Raw genomic sequence first — 25,978 nt, 5'->3', positions numbered from 1 at the left:
CATTTTATCCATGAAAACTTTTAAGTCTTTCCCGTTCTCCTCTCCTTACAAGACTTAGAGCAAAGACATTCACCTATATAACTCAAAACAGAGTCTTTTTGAGAGAGCAAACATATTTAGAATTATTTCTTACAAAGTTCAGGATATTAGGAAAAGGAAATTATTTCATTTTCAAAGGGTCAGTGGACCAATATGAGAAATCTTAAGAGAATAAAAAATATTTCTATCAGAAGAAAGTAGTAAGGACAGAAAATGTTATATACATATATAGCAGACTTTCTTACCAGAATACATTTTACTGTGTGGATTGCACTAGGGTCCTTGTTGTTAGCTGCCCAGTGAAGTGGGATTTTTCCTTCAATATCAGGAATTCCAATATTTGAATCATGTTTTATGAGAAGTTTCACGTGCTCTGGGTTATTGTAGTAGGCACTCCAATGCAATGCAGTTTGCTGCAATACAATTTTCACAAGCTTTTTCAACACATTGAAAAGTCATTGAAACATTAAAGTTGGCTAAAACCAGCTTTAAACAACAGGTAAATAAGTGAGCATTTGTTACACTTCAAAAAAAAGCACTGACAAAAAACCAAGCACATGTACCTGGAGTGGCTGACAACAGAATATCTGTGAAAATGGGGTTGAACACAGCTGAACAAGTGGTCCATTTACCTTAGTAAGAGCAGATCACCACATACCTACTGTGGTCTGAGTTAGGTCTAAACTGCACTACCTTATATGAAATCCAAACTGAGAACTTGGAACGTAAGTATCTCTGGCAGGAGACTAACAGCTTTTTATGAAGATTTGTTGGACTATGGCAAGAGAAAATGTGCATGCCACTTAGCACTGCCCTTATGGCTATTTGGTGCAGCAGTTCAGACCCAGAGAAAATATCTGTGCTTGGTATTAAGCAATGACATTCAAACTAGAATGATGATCTGAACAGGCCTTAGCACCAGAACTGCACTACAGAACAACTGCAGTGATTAGTGCAGTCCCTCTTAAACTTCAAACTCTTTTGGGATAACACAAATTGACAGAGATTACTCTCCACTAGGGGAAGGTGACACAATGCTGACACTGGACTTGGATCCATCTTGAACAAAGGTTTTAACTTCAACTTCAGAATTCTGAAGTTGAATATTAGTGAATCTAATGTCCAATGGCAGTCCAATGAAACATCAAAAGGCAATCCATGCTCCTATTGCCAATTCCTGACTGCCAACAGCATTTCTACAGGCCTTATCAATGTTCATAACTACATAAGCAAATCAATGTGTGGGGGTTTCTTAACCAGCAAAACATTGGCATATTAACAAGTATTTGATTTACCAGACACACCTCTCCCAATTGCCAAGTAACAGAGAGTTATAAGATAAAGAATGATATTTGTTTTCCCAGCTCTCTTACCTTCTCACCCCTACTAAACATTACCTGAACTTTGATTGGAAAGAGAGAAGTAACTCCTGCAGGACATTTGTGTAGAGAAGTACAATACCCTGGATTAGCATCCTATTCATTATCATATCCTTCTCTGTGAAGGAAGAAGGCAAAAAGGAGCCTATTTGTGTTTGCTGCTGCCAGCTGTTAGCTTAGTACCATGGCAACAATAATAAGAGGCCCAGCCTTTTCTTCTACCTGACACTCACTGAAGAAAGGCTCCACAAAGTGCCACCACAGTCTTGTACCAGTAAAAATTTGTACTAAATGAATGAGTGTTATTTATTAAACGGAGCTTATCAGTTTTCCTGGAAACTGACAGTTGCCATGAAAGCAGAAAGTTTTGGTTACCAGAAGGCCAAGGTAACTTTGGTTCACTGACTTCTCTCACTTACAACCACTTTCAGTCAGTTACTGACATGGAAGCAGATGTAAAGGACATTTGTTCTCCGTCATGTTCAGGAATTATATTTGACAATTTTGATGTGCATACCTGCAGCAAGGAAACTGAAAAAGCAATGTGCCTAACAGGGTCAAACAGGTCGGACTCTGTGCCTGAGATCATCTCTCTCCAACCTGAATTCCATTTTTGCTACTGCGACTACTCACAATACGAACTGGGAGAAAAGTGCTCCATGTTTTGTGGGGAATCTGGCAATGCTTTAAATACTGGCTTGGGAATCTGCTGAACAGGCAAGGTTGCGAAATGGTTTTGGCTGGTTTATGCGTAGCTTTGTTAATTAATTAGCATAGTCATGAAGTCAGCATGACCTCTCCAGAATGACTGCTGTAATTATGGGCAGTTTTCTAGTGACTCTTATTAAAAGATCCTAAATGTGAGGTTTTTCAAAGGCAGAAAACCTAAGCACATGCTATCCAGACTCTAACAAGGATCAATGTTACAGAAAGACTTGAATGGTTTTTGAATCCTCTGTTGTTGTAACAACTCTCAAGAAGAATGTCAGTGAAGCCAGTGCAATGATCTTTGACATCATTAACATCATCATTATTAATATTTCCACTTTGAAGACCCATAAAACATTTATGACAAATAATGTTTTGCACACAATCATTTGATGTAAAACCAATTTCTAAAGCTGCTACAAATCTTAAAATAAGCAGTTGTCTTAAAATGAGCAGTACTTTTACCTTGTTTCTGTCCTGGGTGTCCACTTCTCCAGGTGCCATATGTTTTAACAACAAAGCTAAACATTTTGGACTTTTGTGACGTGTAGTTAAATGTAACGGTGTCATATCCTCTAAGTCCTTCTGCATCCAGTTCCCTCTACGAGCCAGTAAAAGTTTCATAAAGCGGTAATTTCCCTGGGTAAAGAAAAATATCAGAAATTTATGTCAGTTTATCAAACCAAGTTATGATAATTAGATAATTTTTTTCTGTATTACAGTGCCTAAAAACTTGAAGTAAAACAGCTCAAAGCTTTGGAAACATCTAATGAACACTTTTTTTGTTAACATGAACTCTTAATTTTCAGGTCTCTCATACTAGATATTTATATCTAACTTTAGATATTTATATTCCATTGGCAGAATATCAGGGTTCATTATTACCAAAAATTCTGTAATATTATCAGAGTTTTTTAATCTGTTTAACCTCAGTAAAAATCATGTAAAAACCAAAATAAGATCATTACATGCTGGTTTCAGCAAGGTAAACAGTTATCAGATGAGGAATAAAAGCAAACATGAAGAAAGAATATAATTTCCAAAATGAAAGTAAGAAAAAATAACCGGGAATGATTCAGAAAGATCAAATGTACTCATTTGAATACACAGCAAATATATGCAAAAGTGATTGTTTCTTACATTTTTAAATTTAGAACTGTATGAGCTTTGGTCTACAATATATATAATAAATGGATGGGACAGCTAGCTTTATAACACATTGAAAATACTTCACACTAGGACTTTCATTAGGTATTCACTATGTTTTCAAAAGAAATATCATAGAAATGCTTCTTTGATATAAATATACTGATACAATAAATGAGGGTGGATCCCAAAAAAACCAATCTGGTTTTATTTCTCAAATCACTGAAGAAGCTAGTGAAAAATTAAAGACGTGAACATGCAATCATGAAGAAGCTCTACTGATTTAGTAGTACAGCCAGCCTTGACTTGCTACTACCCCTTGCTTGAAAGTTATTTTCCATATAAGAGAGATGCTACATACAACATTTTGATGCTTCCACTTCCCAAAGTCTAAGGGTTTGTCATATCACCTTCAGCAGTTAAGTTGAAATCAAGGACAAGCAACTGCTGGAGCAATAACTCATTAAAGCAAAACATCTGTACCTGCCTTCAGTCATCATGATTTAAACACCTCAGTTCTTTTCCCAATCTAACTTTTAACCTTTCCTAAAATGAAGAGTGGGTTGTCCCTTACTTTTGCTCATTGTCTTCCAATTTTTCCCCAAGATACTAGTTTTTGCCAATTTCCCATATAGATCATTACCTATAACTATAATGAAAATAGAAAGCACAGAAGAGAAGATAAATTGTACTAATTCTCCCCCACTCAGGGAAAAGCTGGAGCATTTGATGTAGCTTTATTAGACAATGTATACAGGAAAGGTGACACTCAAATCAATAGAAGTCATGTCTTTGGATTCTTCTGCTTGTGAAACTACCTGCAAATTAACATACTTCAGTCTACTATGATTCCTTTATAAATTCTGCATGTTAACTTAGTCCCCTTAGGCTGTCTTTGGAAAAACAATTTAAAAAGGCAAATAAGTAGACAAGGGCAAGCAGTGCTAATGAACGGGGGCACTTTGGTATCTCATAAGGCTCAGAATTTCAAATTGCTTTTGTCAGCAGAATGGTAGGATGGAGACAAGTCAGAGGATTCTGGAGGCCTCCACAGTATCCAGTACTAGGGCATAAAAAATATTCAAATTTCATTTTTCAATGCAGCCATAAACATTGGAAGGGCATACTTTATAAAAATTCCTGTACTGTTTTTTGTCTAATAGTAATGGAAGACTTGACTTTTATGGATGCAGAATAGATTTCACCAGGTATAGCCAAAATAAAGGAAAGTCAGTCTTTTTTCCCCTGTTACACTATTTTATTTTAAAATACAAATCAGGGAAATAAAATCATAAATGAATTCAGACAAAATTATCTTGTTCTGCCTATACCTTTTTTTTGTTACTAATCCTTGCTCATCAGTGAAAGCTTACAAGAAAAGTCTGCCACAGAACCTACCACAAACCTTCCTGAACATGAAAAACTTCTCTTGCCACAGACAGCATGGCTACTACAGCATTCCCAGTGAGAAGTGACCAAATACATCTTTTTCTTCTGCTGGGTGTCAGGGAAAGCATAACCTCAGGATTTTGTCCCTTTAGTACACAGACACATACCAAGGCATACTCTGAAGTACAGGGGCAGAATAGCATGATGTCTGCAGAGCTCCTGAACTACAGAGAAAACACTCAGAATTAATTCATGATAAATTTAAGGTGGAGTTAGGGATGAGAATACTCCTCATTATTACCATTACACTCTAGAGACAAATATGAGAAAAATTTACAAAACTCATTAAAAAAGAAAAATTAAAACTTGCAAAAAAAAAAAAAATCTCAGTGTATCACGATGTGGTTGGCAATTAGACTGGAGGAAGACAATATTAAATAACTTGAGAGAATATTAGTCTTGGAAGAAACATAGCTGCTTTTCTCCATCACAGCAGATAATATATTTTTGGGTTATTTTCAATATTTCCAGCACACAGTGCATGCATACTCACGAGAGAAAAAAAAGGTTTTGTCTTGTTGATAGATACTTATTGGAAGATTTACAAGTATATTCTGCTTTTTGAATGAATTCCACTGTAAAAAAGACTGAAAGTTAAAATAATGCATAAAACTAACTTTTATTATTAGAATTTCTCTCCCTATACTGTATTTTATATTTGCTATTACACATTTTTCCATCAGTTACTACTACATTATTCTCTTGCATGCTTAGCCAATAAATCCTTCTCCTTAGCAAATGAATTTGTAATAAATCCCTTCATTCTGAAACACAAAAGATTCTGTTTCTTCTGAGTGATTTAAGAGTTTTTAACACTACCACAGAAAACACCTGTACTTACATTACTTATTCGAATTATCTTATTCATGCTTTTGTTTCTGACTGCTGTTCTGTTCTTTAGTAATACCATGAATTTTGCTGTCTTCCTTTCACTTGTTAGAAAACAATACTGTGCTTTTTAATGACAATGGGAAACTTCCCCACCTTCAATTGATTACTGCTTAAGTTTGTAAGTATGGAATGTATCAACATGCCTTGAAGGCAGATGCAATTTAGGTCTTATTAGGTGGAGGGAGGGAATGCTTAATTTGAAAAACCAATTCTTTATTTATATAAAATTTTTGTGTATAGAAAGTCTTCAAGCTGGTTAGGTTTTTACTCATAAATAATGCACTTGACTGGCCTAAACACTCCTGGGTAGCATGAAAGCTCTCCGAGTCAGTCTGTGGTCTCTTAGCCATTGATAGTGACTCAAAATTTATTCTATTATAAGCAGAAAACATTATGACCAAACAGGATTAAATACTTACACAGAAAACTTGGTTCCTGGCAGCTAAAATTTACCATTCAATTGCCAATTCTTAAAATTCCTTTAGATTCTATTAAAACTTTTTGAAAATCAAAATCCTTGACTCTGCAAACTACAGCAGTTTCAGAAAACAGCTGACTTCAACATAATCAGAAGAAATACTTCTGCTATTTCAAAAATTCAGCCACAGGTACTAACTGCAATGATGTAGAACACATTTTTTGGTAGACAGTTCAATAAGCAACCATGGCTCTGCCATCAAGTAATGACTTCAAAGAAAGCTCTGGACTCCAAGCTAAACTACTAAGCAATCAGAAAAACTCTCCTTTCCTGAACGTTTTAATTGAGAAGACAGTTATCAAAGAAATATTTTAGTCAGAATCAATGAATTTGCCAGAATTTAGATTATCTCTGAAATTGAAAAAAATTATCCCCAAAATTGCAAGTTTGGTCATTAAAAAAAGCTGTCTAGTATGTCTATTCAATATGATTCTACTGCCAGGGAAAGGTTTCAGTGGAAAATTACTGGTAAATTTTTCTACCTAGTTTTTTGGCTCTACAAGAAAATGTGTTTATTTCTTTATTAATCTAAAGCAACTTTTTTCAACCTATTTTCTCTCCCTGGCTTTTTGAGGAAGTGTAGTGAGAGAGCAGCTGGGTGGGCATCTGTCAAACAGCCACAGTCAGGCTCTCCCATATGGTCACCTAAGTGAAAGGCTAAAGAAAAAATGAGCTCTGTTCAGTGGTGGTATAATTCTAATCACAGGTTGATGCTGAAACTCCTGGTTGCATTACCAGTGCACTACAAACATCAGTCTCACACTTCACATCTTTCCCCTCTGTTACAGTCCATGGAGTCCTGCTCTGAGTCACTCAGTGCCATGTGCCTCTGTTTCAAACACTTCCTCAGAAGTTAAGTATTTTTCACAGCAATTTGTAAGTATTTCACAAGCATGCAAACTTGCTTTAAAGAGTACACCTCGGTTCTAGAAATGTTCTGCTGACATGCAACAGAGGTCTATGAAAATTTATTTCCATTTTCATCCCACTATTTCTTGATGAGTTAACTTGGTCATTATATTAAGCTGTGTGATTCTACACTAAGCACTTCTCCTGTCCTGGAGCGTGGGTACATCACTGACACTAAACTTTTCATATTCAGATTTAAAAGCACACTGCATAGATAAATACAACACAACATAAATAAACACAACACCTTTATAAGGGGAGAAACTGAGTTGTATAAGGTAAGGCTAAGAGTCAGAGAATTATGTGCATCTCTCCAAGCACATCAAAGGCACACCCATAGTTAGGCTACCATCACATCATCATCAGTGGGTTAAAAGGGGACAATGAAAATAGAAAAATTGCTTATTTCACTATTAATTGCTGAGACCACATTTTCAAAACCCATAACAATTCTCTTCCACATGAAGAACTTTACACAACTTGAAAGACTGGTCTGTAATAATTTACAATGTAGAGCACATGCGCTGACAACTGTTACTGTACAGCTAGGCTTGATTTTCAGAATACCTACAATGGGCTGTAAAGATTTAGGGCACTGTGAGGGTTGCTAGAGGAACTGGGGAAAAAGCAGCCCAACATCTCTATACAACCTCCTGGTAAAAACAGCAGGGGTCATTAAAAAGAATGCCAAGTTGTTAAACCGTGAAGATGCTACTTTGGCTCCACTCCAAAATTACATACCTGCTTTCCCAGGACTGGGAACAGACAGACCAAAAGAACACAAAACCTTACAAAGGAGGTGGTTTTAAAGGGCTTTTCATTGCTGACAGTCAGAAGCACTGAAGATGCAGTCAGGGCATACACTTGCAGCAGAACAGAAAGCCTTAGAAATATTTACAGATAAACCACAAATTACAACTGACGGTTAAAATTGACCCTCTGGATTAGTAAATCCATCCTCTAGCACTATAGGGAGTAAGAACATCTAATCCTTTTCAAAAAATTCCTTGTGATTTCTTTTAAGTGGAATTACAGTGTTCAGGATTTTTTTTTTTTTTTTTCCTCCCAGTTCTCTGTTTCAGGCTCGGGCTTTTCGGTTTTGTTTCCTTTTTTTTTTTTTTTTTTTTTTTTTTTAAAGCCAACACACACACAAGGACATTTCATTCTTCTACCCATGAAAATACAGTGTGGCTTTTAAAATCTAAACAAGCATTGGAGTATTTAACTCAGTAACAAAGGATAAACCCTACATTGCCCTCAAAAAATAATTTGCTTTCTGCACTCATTCTAGTTGGAACTCTTCTATTTTGAACACAAGTAAGCAGAGATTACAGGGCTACCAGAGGGGGTCCCACAAAGTACCCTAATGAATCCCAGTGACACTGTCTACTGCTAGAGCATATATTTTGTCAGATACACCTAAAACTGCATTTCTCCCATAAATGGAGATTTTATGAAGATTTTTTCCCAATCTCCCATAAATGGAGATTTTTTTAGACATTCTCTAATCAGTTAGCACATTACATACTTCTCAGTCATGTTTCAAATAATAAATTCATAATACAAAGAATAAATCATTATGTGTGTTGTCCATCATCCCCCCCTACCCACCCCTGGGACTTGCATTTTGGACTATAATGTTTCTAATAATTTCAATTACTTTCAGTATTCCTATTCTTCTGATATCCTAGCCACTGCCATCTTCTCTTTGACTGACAATCATGCCTAACAGCGTGCCACTCTTAAGTATCCTTTAAAAACATACTAGTCATGATTCTAAGTTTGCTCATGAAAAATACTAATATTAGATTCAAGTGCAACAGTCAAGGACTTGTAACACATGCCTTCTGATCTTACAGTTCATATTTCAACTGTATCTGTTTTCAGTTCATTACCAAATAATAATTTACCCTTCTCTTACATTTTGTGTGCTAATTTCTAATTAGGCTTGCAATTTTCCATCTAGCATCACAGTTAATAATTTTGTACAGGCCACAAAAGGCAACCTATTGAATTTATTTCTATTAAATGAGCTCACTAAATATCCAGTTACTCTTAAAGAACCTACTGCTAACAGAAGGTGTTCATTTTACCCAATTTTCTATTTCTGCATATATCCCCATATAGTTTCAAATTCTTATATGCTTCTGAGGTCAAATAAGCTGCCTCTCTCAGCTACTTCCTTCTTAAAACATTACTTACCACTATTTTATAGTGTTATTGAATACCATAAATTCTGTAATGTCACAATTCCTAAAGAATGATTCACTGATTAAAATTCTTTTGCACCTTATCCCTTGCTGTTTCTGTACTTGTGAGATGAGATTTACCAAAAATCAGGCATTAACCAGTGACCACAGCCCCAAAGAGAGAGACCTGCAGTAACTAAGGCTGGTCAGCAAGTGTGCAGCAGAACACAAGTGGTAAAACAGAGGCTCCACAAAATCAGGAGCACAAAGGTCAGCCTATTGAAAGGGGTGTGTTTGAAGACAGCAGCGCAGCAAGTCCACCAGCCACGACAGAAAGGATTTCAGAGATCTGATAATTATACATCTCTGCCATAGATTAATAATTTATTATCTTATTAAATTTTGATTGTTGAAATATATTCATTATTAATTAAGCAGCACTTATGTAAGACATTTTAGCAAATTTTTCTTAGCAATCTTTTGAGAAAAAAAGAATATTTAACAATCAATAAATCCTCTTCAGAGGAATATAATATATAATTCTGCAACTTTCACTCTTTCACAAACAGAACAGCACAAAATTATTACAGTTAAATTAATTGCGAAGATAAAACATCTCCTCTTCTAATACTACACCAATTGTAACACGGGCAGTGATTATACAATGATTAGATAATTTTTATTGTATTTAAATATTAATAATGTTTTAATTTTTCTTTTAAACTCTTAAATAACATTTAAGAAAGTAGAGCTGGAATATATACGTAACAGCACCTTGAGAACAGAAAAACTAATTATATCATGGGTTATAGCATACATATTCACTCACACACTCTTTTCATTTGCTTCAAACCCAGATTAAGAACTGGTAATGTACATTGAAATTCAGCATATCAGGCCACTGATCTCCTTCTCCAGAGAAGCACATTCTGTCCCAAATATACAAATAAATAAATAAATGTAAAAAACCCAAAACAGAATGCTATGATCTTTTAATAGTCATATTAGATTACTTAAACCTTTTTAAACCAGGACTTCTTAGTAGTTGGAGTCAAGACTTAATTGTTGCTTGTGCCCAAAACACAAAAATGTCTATACTTTTAATAGTCATCTGTTTCTAAAGCCAGTAGAAACCTATACCTTGACAAATACTAAATCATACTCAGACACTCAAGGAAGTAAAATATGTATAACGTAAAAGTATTTCAGATTTTGCCTTAAAAACCCAAGCAGAACGTATCAGCCACTTGGCATTGCATTAAGACACTTTGCCAACAGATTAGCACAGATGCTAAAGCCAAAGTTGAGAAGAGTTCTTTCCTGTCAGATGCTTTCAAGAAGCAGTGTAAGTAAAAAACTTGAACTCCTTAATTGTTAGCTAAGCCTTTGAAAGACAAATACATCCATGAGGTTTCTCTTTAAAACAAAAATTAATTACTTTACAACTGAATTTAACCTGCTTATCTTCAGAGTAGAAACCAGTTCTTGATCTACTGCATCTTACAGAAGATAATCTTACTGTATAGACAACATGCTCACTCTCCAATGAGGAGGTGCTGAAGAGAGGATGCTTTACCCTACAAATAAACTTTGTACAAAATAAACAAATTTTCAAACCTCAAATATTTTAATAATGGAAAGGGCCTGTGCATGTGGTTCAGAGGTTGTTTCATCTTTTAGCGTCTCTTTGAGAAGAGGCATATTCTAAGAATGTCAAAAACCACTTGGAATGATGTGGACTTCTGTCACCAACACCTACCAGTCTCAGTAGCTTTTTAGGAAACAAACTAAGCACTTTGAAAAACAGAATCTGTTCTATCATATTTCTAATTTGATACTATAGGAACAGACTACTGTTCCAAAAGTAACTGAAACCCATACATCAAAAGGAGTATTTTGATATGCTTATGTTATCAGCTACTTGACAGAAATCTCACAAGTCTTCAGAAGAAAAACTACTAATAAAGGCTAGCAAGTAGATATATGAATTTAAATGCAAATAACAATTATTTTGATTTATAAATTAGCACTTGTGTTTTGAAATCTTACTCATGCATGAAATACTAGAGCTTCTTATCTTCTAGTACACTGAAACTGAACTCATATTGCCTGGTTATATCAGCTATAAGCCCTGTAAAATCTACCCTTTACTGTGTATGTCTGCACCATTCTTACACTTCTTGAATATCAGTAAATCTGTTTTAAACAGCTCCTGAAAAAAAAACCAAAGTCAACATAGCTACTTAGACCCCCAGTTTATAGCTAAAATTAGTAAAATTACCATCAAAATATCAGGCTGCCTCTCTGGTTATCACTATCTAGGGGTTAACACCTTGATTAACAATGTAACAGAAAAATAAGAGAAAGTCTTCAGGATTCTTTTTTTAGACATAACCCTTAGCAGTCATCAATTGGACCATAGTTTTGAAAAAACAACAAACTGTAAACTCTTAATTACCTCTGTGTGGACAAGGATGATGCCATGCCTTTTATCTAACAAATCACTGGTGGATTTAAATATGTAATGCTCTCCTAACCCCTTCAAATCAACCATGACAAAAGCATCACTGATTTTTGACATTGGGTTTAATCTCACAAAGCACCCTTTTAGCAACTTTGTTAGCAGCATTCTAGACTCAAAAGTAAAACACTCAACTGGAGAAAATCTCTCAGACAGCTGAACAGAAACCTTATTTACCAGATTTCAAGCTGAACGTGTTCATCTGTCTGGCAAAGCATCTTAGGCAATACATCAGCAGAGAACATCAGCACGACTTGAGGCCAGTTCTATCAGACATTTCGACTGAAAGCAAGACAGTGTCTTAACTACGAGCAGTTCTCCCTAAAGCCTCTTGCAAGAGTTGCTTTACTTTCTTGGTTTCCATAGGAATAGACAGAACAATCAGCTAGCACACAGTTAAAGAACACAATAGAGAAGACAACGGACCAGTGCTGTAAAAACCAAGGTAAAACAGTTTCTCAGTGTACACTGAAAGAAAATAGGTGTTTGTATCTTACAGCCTTTGACCTCATTTATTCATGGCCTGTACATGTTGTTTCTATGTAGTGTTCTCAGCTCTTCAGCAATAAATGTTATGGTCAACCTATAGAAATTAGTGGCTTTCATGTAAAAAACACTTCAAGGATGAAAACGCAATTAGCATTCTCATTTCCAGTTGATCTCTTCCACTGTTACTGAACTTGTTGTCCTGTAGTGTTCTTTTGAAGTCACTCGGGCAGAAGCACCCACAACACACAATCTCTGGGGATTTACGACAAAGCCTTAGAAAAGTCATCCGTATTTACAGGATCACATCTCCATAAAGAATCAAACACTAAGCTTTTGAAAAACACTTTATTTCAAAAAATAGTGATTTGAAAACTTTGTCAGAAAGTACTGACTCTCTTCTCCCCAAAAATAAAAGTACTAAAAATAGTTACTACATTCATTTTCTTCATCTTAATAGCTTTGAGTTGAACTGTCCTGAAGTAAGAGCACTTTAAAAAAACTATGAAAATATATCCCTGAAACAGATGTATGCCTTTAAAAAAAAATCTAATAAAAATGTTACAAATCACAGTATAATCCATGACAGAATTCTACCTGAAAACAAGTCTAAGTAACAGCCATTAGTCCAGTCCAAGTCTTTTTATCCTAACTTTGTGAGTACTATTTCATTCTGGAAGCAAACTAATTGCCATTACTACTAAGCATCACTCTGACTAGTACTGTGTCACTACTGCCTTGTACTTCTTAATTGCACCCCTCTCTGTGCATGTCATGTCCTTACAGACTGCTGGAAGCAACAACGCTTGCAAAGTGAAAGCGTCACATATATGCTCATTTTTGAGCACAGCATCATGGAATTTTTTGTTATTATTTTAGCTGCCGTTTTATCTGCAAATAAATGCATGCCTTTTATGTGATTTAAATATATTTAAAACATATTAAGTCCCATAACAAACTGCTGTGTGAAATAATTGCAAATCTACCTATCAAATTCTATTGAATGAGAAAAGGTCTCTAGCCACAGTGAAATCTCCAGAACTATTACAGAAGTAGACAGACAATCTATATTGAAAACAATCAACAATAAAGGTAGCTTTACTCCTAATTTAAATAATTATTCAGACACTTCAGGCTACTTTTACATACGGCATAATTTTATAGTTTCTATAGACACTGCAGTGATGTTTGATATTTAAATTGAAGCCATAATCTATTTACAGTACTGGTAAATAAATCAAAGCCTTCATAATCTACTCAAACTGTATCCCAGCAGTAATAAAAGTACTAGATTTATTTTTCTTTGTTCAGACTAGAGGCAGATAAAATAACAGCTCAAGGTTGGTGTTGCAAAGCCTTCCCATATCCATACCACATTAACAATGTCGAAAAAACACATTCTTTGTGTATATCTCTATCTATGTTTAAATGTTTCCACCATAAGGCTGAACACACAGAGGTTATATTCATAAAATAAATCAGTTAATATGTCAGCAAAAATTATTCCTCATTAATAAAAACTGGTAGCATTCTTCCTTAATCCTTCATTAATAAAAAAAAAGTATAACAAAAGACTGCTCCAAACTGCTCTACAAAGAGACAAAAAAAAATTTAGAATCTTAATAGGCAAGTTAAATTAATTTTGTATTTTATGAAATGCTGACATTAGCTGTTTCTTTTCAGGCAGCAACAGAATTTGCTTATGCAGTTCATACATATCAATTTTGACTTAAGTGTGATTCACTTAATTCTCTTTAATCAACAATTTAACCAACTGTTTACAGACAAAGAGAAAGACAAATGAAAGATTAGTGCTCCTGGAGTTTGTGGCTGGCCATAACATCTGAATTTATTTTTCAAATACCTCCTATAGCAGTAGGCTTGCATGCTGAAGACATCCTATCTAGTATCCTATTGATTCAAATGACAAGCCTGAGCATCAGATTAAGGATGTGTCAGACACCTGATAGAAGATTCCTGGAGATTTCAGCAGAAAGGTGTCCTGTTTCAAAATGATCTATTGCTGGTACTTCATATGTTGAAGCGTATGTGGGTCCATTTCACACAAAACTGATTTGTCTGAACTTAGAATAACATTCATAATCAGTGAAAGCAAATATCTTCCCTTTTGACTGGTGAATAGCTGGGAAAAGACACCTTATTCCAACAGAAATCACTCTACAGTTCACAAAATGGGACTAAACCAAACTGATGAGCTAATAATAGTGGAAATTCTGTTTTAATTTGTCAGTGCCAAATCTGGACACAAACAAGTAAGTGGTTTCTCAGTCCCAACAACAATATTTATTCTCATAACCATTAAAGATCACTCATGGGGTCAGCTGCAGAGGGGCAATTAATGCAAGAATGATGTTTTAGAAAGGACACTCAGACAGGGAAATGTCTTTGTCTGCAAAGGCACTTTTTAAGGTACAGACTTGGCAGCAGACATCAATGTCCTGGGAGAAGAGCTGGACAAGTCTCTTGAGCACCGAGGGACGCCACAAAGCTAAACATGCTCAAGGAACAACAATAAATGAAACAAAATGAATTCTATTCAGCTCTTAAGTGTAACTCTCCAAGTACTGCAAGCACCTTGTTTAAAAAGAAAATACCATTTTTAAGATGTAACCATTATCTTCAAGATCAAATTATAGAGAAAATTTCACCTTTCCTTTGAACAAAGCAAAATGAGGGAGAGGAGGCAGCTGTTTGACAACCGTACATAGGAGACAACCAGCAGCTGAAACAAGGTTAATTAAGTCAACTTAAAAGAGCCAAACATCAAGCAATATGGAACAATGTTCTTACAGAAAAAGCACTGCTCATGCCTGAACAAATTACTTGTCTTTGCTGGGCATATCTATATCATGTTCAGTTCTAGCTGGTCTTTGCAACAAAATCTCCGAGTTGAAGTTATGCACCAATACTTTTTCAGATTTAAGTAATCATTTAAGATGTTTTTTTAAGACAGGAATGCTTTACCTACTTACCCTTGGTAACTGAGAATCTTCAACAATTAATATAAATTATTTTATTCATTGATAGTAACCTGAAAAATTATTGTTATGTAAGAGAACTTAGCAAAGATCAGGTGAGTCCAGAAGCTCTTCTAAATTTTACTCACAAAAATATGCACTGAACTCAATAGATGAAAATACAGTAATTCTACCAGCTGGCTGCACAGATATTTAAGATATCATTCCATATGCTATACAGAATTAGTTCCTTTTCACTGGGAAACACAACACAAGCAGAGCGCCTCAATGTTCTGCCACCATGGTTTGCACTTAAACCATATTTGCAAAATCTTTTAGAAAATCACTACAGTTGGAGGCATTCCTTTTCTTACTATTTTAATGAAATTTCATATACAAATTTTAAGTAATTGAGAGCAAGACTGCTCAACAGAAGCACAAGGATGATAATACAGGGGGCCTGACAATATTGTCCTTGGATTATTTCACGCACAGAAAGCATGGTAGCAAAGGATATAAACTCAAGTGGAGGAAAGGAGGAGAGTTACCAGAGCAAGAAGTGAAACAGAGATGCAGAGAAGTAAAATTAAATCAAGTTTGAGAATTAGAGACAGTGGCTTGTACAATGAAAATAAATCAATTAGGTTAATGAAAATAGCTGTGATATTGCTGGAGAAAAAGAGAAAGAAAACATCACCAATAAAGATGTCTGACCTGGAGAAAAAAAATGGGAAAAACTGGGGAAACCACAGATCACTGCCATGGCAAAGAAGTGTTCTGGGAAAAAATACTGGGTAAGAATTTTCTTACCAAGTGTTTGGTAAAACTCTAGAAATAAAGATACTGAATTATGACACTCTATCACAATGGATAAAACAAAAGATGGAATTTTGCAAAAAAAATCAGAGAAGTGGATAGATTTTCAATAAGGTAAATATATAATTAAAAAGAAATAGGCTCGGGCTTGCTCATTTTGCCCCAGTGTGTCTACACTGCAGACAACACACAGTGCAGAAATGCTGGGTCAACTTCACGGATATTATGGATACTGATGCCAGTCAGGCCACAGCAGCAAAATACTTCTGTAGCTCAACAACCTTCAGCACACTTCAAGCTGTGAGAGTAGGCTATGATGTCACTTCTTCATCTGTCCATCCTGTAGCTCACACCAGAAGGTTAAATGTGTTTAAATCAGGTTAGTCAGACTCAAAAATAAATATCAAGATCAAAAAGTCCAAGTTGGGGAAGCAATAAAACCAAGCAGAGAAAGATAAATCAAGAGAACTGGATTATCAGAAAAAAATGACAGAGGTATAGTACCTGCCAGATAGTAATTGCAAACCCAAAAATTATTAATCACACATGAATTCAGACTCTCACACAAAGATGGGTGTTTGAGAGCATGGCAGTTAATCTCAAAGGGATAAAACCTCCATGATTCCTGACACATAATGCCACTGAAATGTAATAACAGACAATGCATCCAAGATTTCTGTCTCTGGAATACTTACACTATTGTACTCATCTATGAAGATAAACCTGAGATTAAGGATGGGTTTGCCACTGTTTACAGCAGACCACCAGTAAAAATGATGTTGCAAGTCCAGATGACCATCAGTAAGTGCTGCAGAAGAGAGGGGAGTGGCAGGGGAATCAATCCAAATTGAAATACCAATAGTAAAACCACCACTTCTAAATAAATGACCTAACACGTAAGAAAAAAAATCTGAGAGTTTTGAAGTACCTAGAAGTCCATAAGAAATAAAAAAAGAAGAAAAATATAAAATTGTCTTTTGTTAAATTAATTGATGTAAAATAAAGAGCTTTATTCCACTGTCTAAAAATATTGCTATTTCCAGATCCGTTTTACAGATAACTATGGCCAAGTACTACAGATCTCAAGGCAAATGTGTTACTTAGAGAAGGGGAATACTGGCATGGTTACAGTTAAGGTTTGCTTTGAAAAAAGTGGCAAAATAAGATAACAAATTAAAAAAAAACACTATTTCAATAATTTTTTAAGCAAATCCTTCATTAAAATGTAGTCCTATTATTTATTCTGGTAAGGTAAATATTAGCACATCTGAGACATTAAATTACTTGTTCTACCAGCGTAATGGGTGTTTAGTTGGATTTATCTTATTTAGAACAACAGAAATCTTTCTCCAAGAAACAGGCAGAAAGCAAAGATCAAAAACAACAGTAAGAAAATGCAGACAAAATTCAACTGATGATTTTTAAGTCCAGTGCAGGACTAGATTATAATAACTCTACTTACAGCAACTTTGAAACAACTGCTTAGATCTGAGAAAATATACTGGTATTATCAGACTGACATATCTTTACAACAAAATATTAAAATATTTTATTTCCTTACAGCTTCTATTAAGTGATTCCTTCCATGATGGATATTTTCTTCCCCCATGGCATAATGTTTTTCATATATATTCCCTATCTGAGTAGTTAACTGGCTTTTTCTCAAGACATAAAACCAGTCTGATCTGGTATAACACTGCCAAATCTGTTTCACACAAATTCTGCTTGTCTCCGAGAGAGAGCGAGAGAGTGCACACCACGCATCCTCATTAACGAGAAAGATATGTAATTAAACAAGAAAGGGTTAAAGCGTATGTTAGTCTATTCTACTTTTCTATCTGTTACTTTTTAAAAAGCTTTCATATGTCTTCTTCCTTGTTTCTGAAAGCTAACCATTCCTTCTTCCTTTCAGGAAAGCTGACATTTGACAGCTTAACATAGCTGACAGGGTTACCCAACAGCTCACCCTCCCTATTCTCAATCCAATTAGACCTCTAATCCTCCAGATGAAAGGCCCAACTACTCACGTTCCTCATGACAACGACAGCTATTGATTATTTGTCACTACAGCTAACACCTTCTCTGTCGAGGCCACTCTGACAGAAGCAAACCTACCAAATTAGACAGCACTTTATCTGCCCTGGAGGCCAAATGGCACAACAAGTAAAGGCTAATAAATGGTATAAAAATGAACAAATCATAACATTATGACAGGTTGATCGTTGCCAGCAGCTTCACAGCTCAAGCTTGATGCTCTGTTAGACCTGTTCCTTCTCTTTTCTCTTCCACTCCTGCACCAACTTTGACTGAATTAAAGGCCAGAACAATTAAGGCATTTGACCAGCAAAGATAAGCTAGGATAGAAGTATCATCAAGGGACACGAATGTCAATAGCAGACTACCTTTTGTCAATAAAAACATTCCAGAGATGCAAATGCTCATGACTCTGCTCTCCACTAGGCTGTACTGACTCCCTTTGTACAGGGCTCTTGGAAAGCCAGGCAGACACTCCGGGAAAATTAACCCCAGAAAGATTTGAGCTGGGAAACAGTGAGGCAAGGATCTGCACCACTGCAAAAGGAATCCCAATACCGTGCTGGGTGACAGGGAGGTGCTACAGTTGTTATTCCATTTAATATCTACACTTTTTTTTCTTTGTAGCAGAGTGATAGAAACCAGGACTAGATAAATTCAAATTATCATTATAAATTTTCTTCAATTGCTTTTTCTAGGACAATATGCAGTATCTAGTAACACAGGACCTCACAAGTCACATCACTCTGAGGCAAATTGAAACCATTTATTATTCTCAGGGTGGTACTATCCAAAACCAGTGAGATCAGAGGCACAGTCCCTAAACTGAGGCTGTTTACTACAGCAAACAATAGAAGAGAACATGAAAAAGAAACCCCCAAATAAAACACCACAACCACAGGAACATTGTTAAAATCAGGCAGCCAAAAGAATAATGCAAGTAAAAATACACAAGTTATTTAAACAGTTAAAAAGCAATTGCCAAAATTAATTAACTGATTCCTCAACTATGCTAAAAGGAGTATGTTTTTTAACAACGGATTCCTATGCTTCTGAAAGTACTTAATAACAGAAAAACATTATTAAATCAAATTACATGAAAACTTAATTTAAACTATAAGTTTTATTTAAAGATATAAAACATGAATATCTGCTATTCTACTTTAAGGGAAATGTTCTTGCTCAAAATACAGGTTGAAAAGATAAAGGACACTACTATTCAAGTGCAACACAGTGTTAATTTAAGAAATCTAAACACTGTGACGAGATTTATTTAGTCAAAAAAATCAAAATATATAGTATTTTATTGTTTTAACTTCTCAGGCTTACAATATATTCCCGGGGATAAGTACGTAATTATTAATAGTTTCAACCAGACACAGATGATTTAACACTTTAATTATGGGCAGTACAGAACAAAATACAGATATTTAAATAAGTAGTTTGGCAAACAGATCCTTTATGACTACTATTGCCTGAAGAAAATTTGAACCTACAGGACATTTGGGTAAGTTGGCTCTCACAAAATTCAAGCAAACCTATAAATAAAATTTGAAACAATATGTAACATTTCTATGAATAAATTTTAATGATTACTATTCCACTCTAAAATGTACTCCAAATATAATAAATACTGCAAAGAAGAGACAAATATTGTCTCAAATATTTTCAAATCCTATAAAGTAACATTCAGTAGATACATTTTTATTTACATTTTACACATTTTTAATAGCCTTCTATCCTTTCCAAAAGGAGAGCAGTTCAGAATTCCTAATGCTGAGCCCCACAGAAGCACCTGTGTGAAGGAGACCTACAGAGGTGCAACTGACCTGACCCAGGGAAGACTGAGCAAACTCTTTCCAAAGTCTCACTCATGTACAGCCATTTATGCCTTTGCTGGTGAGAGTGAGCTCACAGTGTTCTTGGAAGTTGTTCAAGTTTTGCTTTAAAACTCCTTTATTGTTTATTTTATGTTGTTTATGCTACAAACCTACTTATCCCAGGTTATAGTCACTGCTATGGTTTGTTCTTACTTAGCAGACTATCATTCTTTTTAACATACACCTTGATTAAAGATAAATGGAACATGTATCATTCCCCCAGTTTGCTTTTATTAAAAAAAAAAAAGGCAACACAACAATGCTATGCTAGAGGACTAGGTGGTGCCAAATAGTGAAGAAAAACTACTGTTCTTAACACCTAATCTTATCAGCAAAATCTGTAGATGTCTTTAAGATTGAGACTTACTAGCCCAATGAGTTGTCTACCTATTATTACTTGTGGATTTCCTGCTGCAAGCCTTATTTATATTTGGTTTATGATCACGATTCTTGATAAGTGAGAATCTTTTCCACTATTACAAGTCAGAATCAGAAATGGTACACCACTGTATTTTTCAAGCTGTGTTCCAGATGTGCCTCCTTGTGAATCATACTGACATGCCTTACACAGAACAAGAACTAATCCACATATCTTCCCAAAAACCTTAGATGTATTTATTCTTTCTTCTGTTTAGAAAAATCATGCTTATTCTTTTCTTTCTGTGTTTAGATTATGTTTACAACCTCACAATTAAAACAAAATCCTTCAAAATATGGATGCCACAGTGATGGTTGCTAGTCAACAACTGCCCCAGGCAAGTGGAGACCAACACTTCAAATGCATGTCAAAGGGAACTCAGTCCATCCCTTTCCATGCTAATATACTCTGCTACTGGGTAGACTATTGGGGTAAATACTCCACACATGCAAACCCTCTCCTTAAACATCCTCCATGCTCCTTCAGCTTTACTTCTACTATTCTAAATGGGGGGAAATACTATTTTGCTAATCCAACTGGAAATAGATAGAACCATTCTGTCTACAGCAGGCTATAGAGCAAATCTGTCATATTTATAGAATAATTCATTTTAGCATGTAGGACAGCTTTATTTGTTTTCTTTCACCAGCCAATCCTAAACACAGACAGTAACAGACACTGTGTTTTTTGGCTAGCCATGCTGTAACTCCTTTGATGTGCAAAATGTCTGCTGGAAAGTAGCTATAGTCAGGGAGGTAGCCACAAATTGCAAGCAATACTTTCAAATATGTCTTACCAGAGTAAGTTAGTTTAGTAACCAACTGCTTCTAAAATAATTTAAAAAACAACTCAACAAGTGCCATTGATTATAGACATTCATACCATATTTATCAGTGAAGGTTTTACAGAAACCAAGTTTGATCTTACAGCTAGTCTGAAATTCTGATCTTGAACTTCAAGTCAAAAGAACACTTTGGCATGAAAATTTTTGCATAACCTTGTCTTAAAATATGGTTTCACGCTAACATAAAACCAGTGAGAAATCAGATTCAGATGTCTTAGTATCTGCTGTGCAACTGAAATCTAACATGTAGAACAGTATTTCCACAGTTTTATCTTTTGCAGAAAAAAGAACTGGCTAGATTTTAACCCACATTTTGACAGTACAGGCAGACAATTGTTGGATACCATATGACTATAGCAACTTAATACTTAATGAGGAAACAATAATGTGCATGTTCTTGCCTTGTTACAAGACATGACAAAGTGTGCAAGCTGAAAACGCACTGCCTGAATATGAGAATAGCATATCAGTATTGCAAAGTAGCGCCCAAATTTCACTCTGAATCAAGACTTAACAGAGGCAAATGGAAGTGTTAATGAAATCTAAAGCACAATCAAAAGCAGAATTAGGAGATACATACAAGATCCTGAAAGAGAGTCACAGCAGCAATTTATCACACACAGAAAAATACCAATTTCAAAAGGGTTCCCATCCTTCCTGAACTCAAATAGGATGCTAAAATTCTTACCTATGGCTTTGAGAATATTTTTTATTATGCCAGTATTCATTTAGGAAATTCCAGCCTTGCAAGGTCTCTGTTTTATTGTTCATTCTCAGCAGTGACAGAATAACTTTCTTGGGGAATGTAGTGGGAATCAGATCTCTGTAACAATGCAAGTTTTCTCTTCTTAAATTTTTCCTGTAGCTATTTTTAACCATTTCAATGGGGTTTGCAGCACAGATCAATGGTAGTATCAACCAATAGCAAAAATAATTTGGGAACATGGGGCCTTGTGTTAAATAGGCAGAAAATTAATTGTTCTTTTGTAGAGTTCATTTTATGTCAAGTCACTGCCCAGTGAGCAATTCCAAAGCTGTGAAAAGGGCTCAGGGGAAAGACGTGGATGGTAGCAACCCCTTGGTAGCAAGGACAGCTTATCTGTAGTATAACAGACACACAAATCACACACAAGGAACTATTCTGCCTTCCACCCTTAAACAACTTCAGGTCACATTCACTAGAGAGAACTCATTGTTAAGGAAAGTAAAGAAAACATTTGTATTATGGTTGTTGTCTGTGGCTTAATTAATCACAAAGAAAACTACAGTCCCACATACTAAAAACATCACCTCTTCTAGCAGGTCAGCAAAGAGTCCTGTTTCACATCCTGGTGTGTTCATATTTCTCACATTTAATCAAATTGTATATTCAGATGAAAATACCACAGAATGAATGTAAAGCTCATTTACATTTCAGGAACCTACATGCATAGAATTAATATTACTCATTATGAGCTCTCACTTCAGGGGGAACATCATAAAAGGTTATTGGCCTGAGAAAAACAAGAACATGAACTGGCCACCATTGTCTCTGACAATCACTTATTTTCATTACATAGATTGGAAAAGAAAGTTAGAAGCACATGTGCTCTTTTATGCAGATCAAATAAAGTCTGATGAAAGATCTCAGAGACTACAGCTCCAGGAAATACATTTTGGAAAAGGTAATGAGGGGAAAATGTACAAACTGGCTCCCAGGCAAGTTAATTTGAGAATTTTTAATACAAACACCTTTTATTTGCTCGGGAAAAGGAAAAAAAAAAAAAAATCTCTTTTTGCAGCTCTTGGACTAACTCATTAGATAAAGCTTGGGAATAAACTTTCATAGAATAAGTGAACTAAAGATTACCTTGTGTTTCCAGTTTTCTACCATGTCTAATGCTTGCCACAGGCTTTTTTTACTGTTACTGTTGAGTATACAGGAACAACCATTTTTTTCTAGTTTAAGAAAAATCAAAGACCATTAAAATATATCCTCCTACTTTACACAGAACTCCTAACTGCATCCCGGATGTATTGTTATTTATCAACAACCATGTCAGTAAATAAATAATATAAGCTACAGAATATTTAACACTACTAAAGTCACATTTTCCCCCTGGGGTTATATCAATCTTCCTGAAGCCAAAATTAAAATCCTCCTAACATTTAAGCATCCTGATAGATTATTTGGAGTGCATATTACTAGAAACCAACAAAAGAAAAATTGAATTTTTTCTTTTATCCCTAAGAACACAAAAGGCTGTGCCTAAAGTATTCAGAAAGATTCAGGTAGATTACTCGCCAAAGTAAACAGATTGCTAATAAGTGAGCATCCCCTGTGAGAAATTTTGAAAGAGGCAAGTCTGCTTTTCCCCCGTCCCCTAAATTAAACTGGAATTACTTAATGAAAGTGAAATGACAAAACATATACAGGTATTTTGGGTATGCATAAATATTTCCATTCATAAGTATCACATGTCAGTGTTTCAAAAAGCTGTAATTTAACACTAGAAGCAAATTGCTACAAATACAAATGCCTGCAACTGGAAATGAATGACTGTTGTTAAACTGTAATCCCAGTACACATATCTTCATAGCATGTTTATTTCATAATAATATAAGTTCTACAAGCTTAAATAGTCTGTACCCACACAGTACTACAATTCCTCAGTGCAAAATCACTGACAAGTTATGCTAATGATTCTAATTCTGTTGCAATCAGTCACAGTTTCAGTTCCCAGTAAATTACATCCGTGTTCAGGAAGTTACAACCACCCTCTGAAACTCCCATGGTAATCTTTGCAGGTGCACTCCTGCAATAATTTGTATCATTTTTCTGGTGGGTTTGGATTTTTGCGGGTTTTTTTGCGTTTGACTGCTTTTAATTCAAGTTTTGTGAAGTTAATTACTTGACCTGCCCCTTTTTCTTATTTTTTAAGGGGTGTGCACCCTTTTAAAATTGCTTGTGAGACCTGCGCATTTGAAAAGAGAGACCAAAGGAGTGGAACAGAAGAAAATCCAAAAGGAAAGACACCAAATAATTTGATTTACATGGCCTTCTGCCTACAAAGACTGAATCACCTGCATCATAAGGCTGATGAAAGAAAGACAGATACTATGAAAGATCATGTCAAGGACAATCAGAAAACGAGTTGCTAAAGAAGTGTGTGCCTTGAGTGAGACTAATTTGTCACAATTACAATATTGACAATACAAAAACTTACATCAGATGCCTAAAAGAAAGAATGAGCTAGTCAGTGTGCCCTAGAATAGTCATCTCACTTTAGGGTGAATGACTACACCCTCAAGTGAATTACTTTTAAGTTATCTACATGATTAGCTTATACGTAGATGTCTGCAATGCAGATGTTTGCAATGCAAATTTTTAGTTATAGGAGATTATTCTCAGCCCATCATCTCACATTGCATTGTACTATATTATTTTCCATTGAAAGAAAGATATACTTGTTACATTTAAGCATAAAGAAAGTTAAACTATCTCTTTATTCAAGCTAGCAATCTTTCTCAGACCAACAATGTATAAAACTTAAAAGCTGTAATACAAAGGATGCCCATCACTAAACAGAGGACTAACCATTAAGAACATAATTATCAGCATGAAACACCCACTCATCAAAGGTTATCGTATCAATATATAAGCCCAGGTGTTTTTCAAAAAGCATTAGTGTTTCTAACAGTATGGCTGAAATTTCTGACTTTACCTTATTAATTTCAGGAACTTTCTGCAAAGAAAGGTGTCAAAATGCTTACCCTTAGAAAGGTGACAAGGGTAATAAGTGAATATCCAAACCCTTACTTCTTGCAAATAGTCCAGAATGTCACTAGTGAAGTCTGAGACAGAGATTATAAGAATCTTTTGTTCAGATGAGAACAGATGTTGAGATGAGAAGCTGACAGCTTTTCACCTAACTATTGCTTTGTAGACATGATCCAGTGACAAAAACCATTTGAATGAAGCATGGCAAGACCAGGATGACACAGCAGCCCTGAGTTGTGAGACATGAGTTTCCTCATTAACTGGTAAATACAGCCTGGTTATTAAAACAACACTAGACAGAGATGCTGAAACCATCAGATCACCTTCACTTCTTACCTGTGTTGAAACCCTTGGAACAGAAAGAATTTGTAAGAGCACTGGCCAGTCTGCCTAGGTATGAGATCAGAAATGGTTTTGGTAGAGACTGAACTGCTTTTATAGCAAGTGCAAAAATTCTGGTACTACTTATTGACACCCAAATCAAAATATAGCTATTTTGGCAAACCATGGCTCTGAAAGATGTCTTCTAAGATGCTTGTGAAACAAAGTAAAGGCACTTGGAGTGCACCAGAATACTGGGGGGAGATCAACTACACAACTGCAAGTAACAAAGGAACTACCTCAGAAGGACATAGAGGTGCCACTAGGAACAGAAAAAGGATTAAGGAACTATTTTGAAACTATCAGATCAGATAATGTTTTATATAACCACATGGATAATGCCAAAATCTTTACCTATAATTTCAGAAGAACTCTGCACTAGCAACAAATAAGAATCTGAATTTTCAACTCTAGATATGATTCTTGGCATTTTGAAGGACTGGAAGAAATGCTTTTACAGAATGAACTCCTTATGTAACAGTAATGACAACCATGATGGAAGCATAGGCTGCCTTCTATTCTGAAAACAATAGCTGGAAACATAAAACTTGCAGAGAGGTGGATGTTAAGACTAACATAATGTAAAGCTGATATGTACATATGTGTATGCATACACACACACACCCAGTACAGCCATGCTTCCAACTCACACAGGTTGAGTCAGAAGCTAAT

General features: G+C 35.4%; 1 protein-coding gene across 2 annotated transcripts in view; it reads right to left on the bottom strand.

Annotated features, from left to right (window-relative positions):
• Nucleotides 1-25,978, bottom strand: part of INVS (inversin) — a 90,607-nt gene that overhangs the window by 51,650 nt on the left and 12,979 nt on the right. For both annotated transcript variants that reach the window (XM_021528681.3, XM_021528682.2), the window contains 2 exons: nucleotides 2,592-2,765; nucleotides 285-452 (listed from right to left, as the gene is read on the bottom strand). In XM_021528681.3, coding sequence (XP_021384356.2) covers nucleotides 285-452; nucleotides 2,592-2,765 — 342 coding nt within the window. The remainder of the gene's footprint in view (nucleotides 1-284; nucleotides 453-2,591; nucleotides 2,766-25,978) is intronic.

The sequence above is a fragment of the Lonchura striata genome, chromosome 1 (assembly GCF_046129695.1).
Source record: "Lonchura striata isolate bLonStr1 chromosome 1, bLonStr1.mat, whole genome shotgun sequence".
In the NCBI taxonomy this organism is placed as follows: domain Eukaryota; kingdom Metazoa; phylum Chordata; class Aves; order Passeriformes; family Estrildidae; genus Lonchura; species Lonchura striata.
The sequence above is the reverse complement of the archived record's forward strand: the minus strand, read 5'-3'. Positions and strand labels throughout refer to the sequence as shown.